At 41.1% G+C, this 8553-nt stretch overlaps 2 protein-coding genes across 2 annotated transcripts in view; both read right to left on the bottom strand. All coding sequences in view use genetic code 11, as the record gives it.

Annotated features, from left to right (window-relative positions):
• Window positions 1-3178: 3178 nt before the first annotated feature.
• EGR_08389 (hypothetical protein) lies at window positions 3179-6153 on the bottom strand (the record flags this gene model as incomplete). The annotated part of the gene is made up of 2 exons (XM_024497638.1): window positions 3179-3246; window positions 5964-6153. 2 exons carry the CDS (start codon window positions 6151-6153, stop codon window positions 3179-3181), a joined length of 258 nt encoding a protein of 85 aa, XP_024347942.1.
• A 1333-nt stretch (window positions 6154-7486) lies between these two features.
• Window positions 7487-8553, bottom strand: part of EGR_08388 (hypothetical protein) — a gene marked incomplete at both ends in the record, with an annotated part of 12460 nt that continues 11393 nt past the window's right edge. The window contains one exon of the mRNA XM_024497637.1: window positions 7487-7571. Within this exon, the coding sequence (XP_024347941.1) occupies window positions 7487-7571 (85 nt within the window). The remainder of the gene's footprint in view (window positions 7572-8553) is intronic.

Here is an 8553-nt window from a genome sequence, read left to right as displayed (position 1 = left end):
TTGACACTAGCCCCATAATTTAGAGCACAAAGCTTTTCTCCTCAGGCCTACTGGTTGTCTTTGTCAAAAATGAAATTGAGGAATTTGATTTGACAATCCTTAACCTCTGAAAAGCATAATTCAATATTCTGATATGCTTTTTTCCGAAAAAAAATTTACGCAAGCCTACTTATACTACTTTAAGCCAATATTCTGATTAGCCAATAGTCATGAGGCAGTTTTCTGTTGGTTGGCTTCGGCATCAGTTCTTAATAATTCGCGGTTAATGATTCGCGCCTTTTTCCATCAATTAAAAGGAGCTTACAATTCCTGCGCAAACCTAAATGATAGGCTAGAATATTTTGCAACTTCTGCTAACTACAAATTATTACTTCTATTTTCTCTTTTGGTCTCTACCTTATTTATTTTAGGTGCATTTTTTTATTTTCAGACGTCTCTGTCAGAAAAAAACTTGAAAAATATCTTAAATCATTACTAAACAAAATGCCTATTTCGCTAACCCTTTTTTCCTTTTTCAAAACCAAAATCACCATACAAATTTCGATAATCGCAAATGCATGTCTAAAGCGAAATTTTATTTGAGTTTGGCACAACGCTGGGAGTAGTCATCTTTTAAAGCAATTTTAAAATCGACTAGAATTTGCCTGACGAATTGCCATTTTAAGTGTAACTAACAACTAACTAACTAATCTGCCTAAAGCTCTGTTTCTTCATTTCGAATTGTCTTTATTCTCGGTGCAAACAGTCAGTAAAGTTTTGGAATTTGGTGATTTTTAAAAAGTACAAAATGGAATACCTCTGAGAGAAGAAACACCTTATTGGGACAAGTAAGTAGATGGCTATTTACAGCTGCCTTGGAGTTAACAAGCAGTATATAGATTAATAAATCGGTGCATAATGAGGAGATTCAGGTGGAAAGTCAGGCCCCCTGTATTCTGACGACTAAAAGAAAAACAAATATGCTCCATTTTTTGCCAATCCTTTGGCTAAAATTGAGCAGATTTGATGGCGGCTAGCAGGTTGTGGGTGGTTTTGAATCTTCCGAATATGTTGAAAACTTGGTGCTTTTTCTCGCCTTCGAAAAAGCTGGCTTTAGAAGAGCAATTATAGGAGAATTTTGGCTGAAAATAAATGTGCAAAATCGTGAAAGAAATGACACAAGTGACAGTTTTGTGGAGAAAGCAACACTCTAATCATAAAAGGGATGATGTAACAGGCAAATGCTCAAAAATTGGATAAAAGGAATCAAATGTTTGGTTTTTTTCACTGGGTTTCGAAAAAACGCTAGCAAATAGTGGCATAGCCTCGAAAGTAACTCAGTTCTTCAGTACAAAGGTAGAAATGCTATTTTGGCTTCCATTTGTTTATATTTTGAGTTTGGTGTCCTGCCTAGGCCTCGACAGGAATCAGCACGCACCTCCGCAGACAAGCATACTTAAAAGTCGATAGGAATTTTGCAACGCGATTCTCAATGAAGGTGTAGGAAAACCTCTGAAGTGGATTTGAGTGACATCTAACAATACCAACTACTCCCTACATTACCTTTTCTGGCCTTAGTTTAAATGAACAATGGCATAGAGTTAATAACCTCAGCATCCAAAAACTCATTATTTTGAATTACTTTAAAATTTTTATGCAAAATCAGCAATAGACGAAAGTGTCTACCGATTTATTTTGCAAATCGGATGCTATTAACACTTGGAAATGCCCAAAATATCAGCTTATTTACAGATTGCATAATCGAGGTGTTACAATTAATCACATCTTTACTGTGATTTCATTGGTGGACACTGTCTCTCCGTTGTGATTGGTCAGTGGGGTCTGGAGAGAGCCAATTGAAAACCTGCTTTATACCACAGACAGACGTGGAGCCACCAAACGGCAGCCACTACTTGAATTGTCCAACCGAATGGAGGTGCTGGCAATAGTTGTCGCAGAATGAGGATCAGTACTTTTTATTAGCACAAATTGTAACAAGAACGCCAATTTCAAAAATCAGGGCCTCCGAAACTGTAGTGGTACCTCAAAAGATCTTCGGTTTTACAGTGTACTAAAAAGTGACTGTAAATACTTACTCCCTTTATCCGTTGCACAATGGGCTTACTAAAATTTTCTTAAATATTTAAAAACGTTAGTGTTTGTTAAATAATTGGGAGAAGGCCTCAGATGCTGATTTCGTTGAACCGGCAGTTTGCATCACCTTTTCTATTCAGACAGCACTGACTAATACAATGCTTGCTTTTTTCCAAAAAAAAAAAAAAATCTGAGACCACACAGTCTGGCTGTCATCTGATAAGCAGGAAGAACAGTATCAATGATTGCAGACTCTACTTTTTTCAGCCCTGTTGTTGCCCAAATTGTGGAAAATATCAATTGAATTTCAAATTATTAAATTAAAATTAAAATTAATTAAATTAGATTAACGGAGTCAAAATATATTCCAGTTATTGCTGAGCAATTATTAATGAGTAGACAGGAAATTTATGCTTTTTTGGCACATTTGTGTTGTGTGCAATTATAATGCTTTGATTGTTCAACCCTCGGTTTTGGTAAAGGGGCTACTCTGGTGCTCCGCCATTACATTTCGGCCTATGGGCCGGGTCTTTAGACCTAAGTCCTGCTTTATGTTGGTAATGCACATCCCGCCAGAGTATTGTGCCCTCTCTTGTCTTCAGGGAAGTCTTGCTGTGCTACGTAATCTTGTACACTACCTTCTAGTCCTTCGGGAACGTTTAATGCAAAGTTGCGTCCAGATTCGCATTGCTGATATTACCTTCGTGGACAGTTAGGATGCTGTGCTTCGTATCACGGCAAAGGAATAAGCCACACATTACCACTTTCCTGAGACAATATGACGTGTAGCGTCCCGGGACTTCGCTAAAGACAAAAGAAGACATAATACTCGGGCAGAATGCATATTTTTAGTACATAGAAGGTATTTGGGCTACTGGCATTTCCTGAAGGCCAGCCTACCCGGAAGTCTGTAGGGAAATTTCTAGACGGTTCACGACTAGTGTCGCTTCAGTTGTTAATAGCTTTTCTGCAGAACACGGGACTGGGATAGATACGGAAGGCAGATGTTAGCTTCAATCCTTCTACTCAGGGCCATCATCATTCTCCCATCCGCATTATATGTACTTCTTCCGCTCCGCTGAGATTTATCATGCAGCAGAGGAAATCAGGATAGATGGCCTTTAGGATCAGGTTCGCTCTCCGCTGCCACCAATGTAGTGTCTTGAGACTTCTCTGAAGATAAGAGAAGCCATAATACTCAGGCAGAACATATATATTCAGCACGGAGGAGGCAATTATGCTATTAGTATGGTCTGAAGGCCAGCCCACCCGGTGTGGTACGAAGGCCAAGTCAAAAGTCGCTTCCCGCTAATACCGAGAGATAAACAACCATCGTAATACAGACGCCTTTCATAGACGTCAGTATCTACACCTTCGAGAATATTTAAATAAATTAATTTGACCGTAATTCGTCCAAAGGCAGGTGCATAATCACGTTGAGGATGGGGATCTACCCTTTGTCACGATTAACAAAGTGTTGCAACTTCAAGAAATTTCAAACAAAAAAGCTCCACCAACATACGGCAACCAAAGATTCTAATTTTCCTAAAAGACTGCCATCTTGTTGATCTTAAATTTTGAGGCATCCTATAAAAAACTACTTGGTTTGTATCCCACTGACTGACTGGCTGACTTATTAGAATGCCATCAGAAATGGCAATCGCATTTTGAAGCTCATTAAGCCGACAAATGTCTCATTTCCTAATCCCTCTTCCATTGAGACCTACCTACTCAATGAGGCGTGACTGAGACTTGTGTAAGAAGGACTTCTACTTGCGAGAAAAGAGGAAATGTATTGCCTGCTGGAGCATTCCATAGTACATTTGAGGGTAGGTGGAAGGGAGGAAGGGGCGATGGAGGGGGGGCATAATGCCCATCTTAATTATCATTCCCTCTGCTTTTTTTGTTGCCACTTCTGTAAGAGATGATTATCAACGTTTCCTGTCACCATTAGCTAATCACCTGGTCAAGGGAATAAACAGCCGGATAATGCAATTAACTTATAAATGGAATTGTCCAAAGCGCGTTTCCAATCTTCTGGACGGGAAAGGAAAGAAAAGGGGAAACTTTTAACTTTTTCTTTTAAAATTATCAGGATATGATATGGAACAGTGTTGAGTTTTTAGCCATGATTTCTACAGCATCTTTTGCATTGTCGACAGGCACGATGGTAAAACGGGAGTTTAACCACTTCAATTCAACAATTTTTGCTAGGCTGGGTGGCATTTTGAGGGAGAAGCGAAACGAAATGATTGTTCTATCAACCTGCACTACTTGATGAAAACAAACTCGTCTTTGAAGTGAGCGTCAGTGGGCATCGCGATTAATGTAGGAGACGCTCTTTCTGTCGAAGACACGCCTCAGTCAGTGATGTCATTACCTTGTGCTCACATCATTCCAATTCACTATGCTAGCGGATGACAGGACATAAGAAGGGGATGTACACACCTACCATTTGGGTACCGAAGTCGCTTCCCTTTTCACTCCTCCCTTCTTCCCCTCCTGCCTAGACTTTAGGCATTACTCGTCTGACTACAGTCGGCTAGTAATCAGGAGAGGCGCAAAAGATGACTGACTAAGTAATACGGGAGAGATGGTTCGATGGAGCCACTCCACGACGGTGGAATGAACCTCGTTGTCTACCCATCCTCCGGGCTATCTCCTGCCTTTTTACCTGGTTTGCCCAACTAGAGTATGTATGCTTGAAGAGTCGTTTTTAATGAATGTTGACCGAGGACCTTAAAAGTTGAGGGTCACTGCTATGCATGATAGCCTCACAGTTCTAATGAGCCGCTTTAAGCCACTCTTGGGACAGTGGAAGATACAAACAAATCATTCAATGGTAATAAACACAGTAGTGTCTGTGCTTGGTGCCAAAAGGCGGCTTGAATGTCAACTCGTTCCTTCAGTGACTGATCAGATTTGTCGGTTGAGTGATGAGTAACGTCAAGTCGTTGTTGTGGAAGAGGGAAGGTAGTGATTAAAAAAGCTCCAGTGGTGATCGACTGAGCCGCCTGAAATGCCTTCTTTTGACTTCCATGGATGGGTAAAATTTGTGAAGGTCTTAAAATGCATGCATTATACAGATTGGGTAGAAATGCCTATGTCTGCCAGCCTTGTGACACCCTTTCTTGTGACCTCCCCTGATTTCCTCCCATTCTGAGGTCTCATGGTAAACAACACCGGCTAAATCGCGTTCGTAGAGCTGCAGAAAATCATTGTCATACTTGGATTGCTTAGAAATGGCTGAAACTTGCCCGATTATGGCATTAAGTCACCAACAGAGTGGTGCAGCAAGTTCCAGAAATGGTCTTCTGTTTTCAACGGTGAAGGATTGCTTGTCTCTACTGAAGCGTCTTTTTGAGGCTGCTGTGCCGAGAACCGTAAAAAATGAGGATGAAACACACGGTTTACTTAGACGTCAACTGAGAAGAGAGAATTGTGGTGATTGCCGAGTGAATAAGCACCTCACAGGATTGTCGGTTTTTCCTCCTTCATTTCTTTCACATGCTTCCTTAAATGTGAACTGTTGGAGGTGGACCGCTGGCTGTCTGGCGGACTGGCTACAAATTACCCGTCTGGTATTGAAGACTGCATGACGCTTTGCAGTCGCCATAGCCTGTACATCAAGCTCCCTTCCAATGTCTTTTCCTATTCAGTCCCCTTCCCTCCGTTTCAACCCTCTTTTATGCTACGCAATCATCCACAAGGGTCAGTTTTTTAGTTCCTTTCAACACCTGGCAGCTCGAATACCGGCTAAGCTGTAGAATGCCATGTTGCATCCCTTGCTGATCAACTGAAATGTCACCATCTTGGTCTTCCTACGAGTCACCGCACCTTTGACCATCAGGCTTAGATGCCTTCATTCCAAGATATCAAAGCGTACTGACCAACTAGCTCAGTGAAGATGAAGGCCCTTCTCGAAGCACCTTTAAAGGTAACCGCAGTCTTAGGCAGGCTGTAGCGTTGAGCATATTCCAACAAGTTCGGCACACCCTGGAAGAGGTTATAAGGCAGAGAAGTTATGCACAAACAATATCTCCGCATTAGCTGAGGGTGTCGCTGTCGTTCCCTTGGCATTTTAACTGGAATACTTTTTGAGGTGTCTCTTATGAACTTAAGAGAAATTTGCCATAGTTGGTTAAACTTCCGTTTTAGCATGACCTTAACACTACGGGTCACCAGTTATTTCAAAAGTTTATTATCATAAAGGTATTTTTTATTCATAAAAAACCCCAACTCTCCACTAACTGTTAAATTTTGTTTGATGCTGTGAAATGTCTGGCACCAAAAAGAGCTGATGCCTACAAATGACTAAAAATGAGCAATTTTACTAGCAAGTAAATTTATTGAGCTTTCAAAGACATTTTTAGATGTTGAATGAGATGTTTGTTAATTTGGTACGCTCTTTCCCAGTGTCACATATACGTGACACACGTGGATACTGTTTAAAGCGAATTGTGTGATGTGGCTCAGGTGGCATCAAAGTTTCCGCCCTTCATTCAGGTTATAAAACAGTAACTAAACTGGTTCTTTTAGTGGTGCAGATGTTGGCACCAAGTAGATACAATAAGACCTCTAGATGGGTTTTGGAGGTCCAGATTTTCATTTCTAGCCGTGCTAACCTAGCAAGACACTGTCTTGCCACGAATCGTATGTGCTGAGAGACCTCTCCATTAGGTGTAAACGACCTAGCCTTGACTATTTTTCCTCCTCTGCAAGATTATCGCCCAACTATCTCCTTCTCTCGCCTTCCTCTTACGGAACCGTATAAGAGGGAGATGCTATCAAGAGAATACCGAGGATGCGAATAAGGTACTTTCTGACACTCCTTTACCCACCCTCTCATCGAATAATATGGCTCAAGAGTTCTTTTTAGGGATTAATTGCTAGAAAAATATAAAGTTCTGCGTTGACTTCTAAGGGTAAGTTTAGTGGAAACGCTCCATTGCTTTTATCGAGGTGGCATTCAGCACGGTCGTCATGATCTGCTGATTTAACGAGAACACGTAAGACCTTATCAAAGAGGATCGAGAGCCTCCTTGGTAGTGAAGTCTCGATGAGGTCTTTCCATCCATCCATCCATCTACCCTGTATCCATCCTGTATCCATCCATCCATCCATCCATCCACTCTCCTAATTCGAACCAATTTGGCAATTTGGGAATGATTGCCGGTTTAAAGGCACCAAGTGGGTGCATGCCAACCTCTGCACTTCTCCCTGGCTGGAGTGACACATGGATGGAATCTAATGAATGGATTCGATGTCTTTGAAGACCATCCCGTTTAAAGTAAACAAAATGTTCTGTTAAAAGTCGCATATCATTCAACCCAGACGCTGTCCATATCTTCCTCTCCATGTCTGACTGATAAAAACATTATTTGAAGCAGAAGATGAACGGAATGTCGCATTGTCAAAAATTAAAGTGTGCCGGATTAAAATAACTAATACTTATTTTTAAAATTCTCCGAAAAAAAGCCACAAATTCTACATCGTTTCTTTTGTATTTTAAATCAGAAATAAAGACAAGCATGCCGAGGAGGGGGGGGTGGGGAGTCTATGTGCCAATTGTAACTATAGACTGAAAAACCGATATTTCCTTAAAAATTTTGCATGATCCGTGTGTATTTAGTTAGAAAATAGTTCATAATGAAAATGGAAAACCCAAAATGTACAGCTTTGATTTTGTTTACGGTATTCTAGGTTAAAATTCGCCTGGGGGGCGTCGTGAGGGACTAATTAGCTTGAAAGAGGAGGAGGGCGAGGAGGAGCACGGCATGTAACGCGTTGGAGAGTATGACAGTCGAGATTAATTATGCATGCAGAAGGCACACGAGGGAAATCTTACTACCCCAGAGGCGAGGTGACCTCACAGTTCTTTCACCCCGCCTCAAAGCTGGTTTAAGGTCATTCTAGGGAGGGTCTATCCATCGCCTGGTTTGTCGTTCAGCTAAAATGAATAAATATTTAACCTTTCACACAAGTAAAACGCTTTTTTATGAAAAAAGCAACAAAGTTGGCTCAATTTCTTCAGTCGTTAATTATGAAGAATATGAGTATGTGAAATTGTAAAAATTCTTCAGGCCAAAACCGGGAATAGGTGATTCAAGGTCATTCCCAAAAATAGCGCTCTTGTGGACACAATGCGGTCATCAGATCTTGAGGACTGAAAATGTTTACAAGCTAATGTGTTCTATTTAATCTCTCAAGGAAAAATTGTAAGCTGATTACCCAGGATCAAACATACCGCATGTCAAACATTGCCTCACGGGAGTGATTCTTGACCTGTCGGTTAAGATTCGTCTAACCATTCCGAGATGCTGCAGCTGAGCGGTTCAGTGGAGCGACTATCTACGAGTTTCAGTTGTACACGTTCGTTGACAAGACACTTTATTCGCCAACTTATACTCTTCCGTGGGGTGCCATCACTGTTGTTCCCTGTTTTGAATGACAGCAACTGAGGTGAGTTGGACAGGCTTG

Source organism: Echinococcus granulosus, assembly GCF_000524195.1.
Source record: "Echinococcus granulosus chromosome Unknown EG_S00105, whole genome shotgun sequence".
Taxonomy (NCBI): Eukaryota; Metazoa; Platyhelminthes; class Cestoda; order Cyclophyllidea; family Taeniidae; genus Echinococcus; species Echinococcus granulosus.
This window is presented reverse-complemented; position numbering and strand designations above follow the sequence as displayed.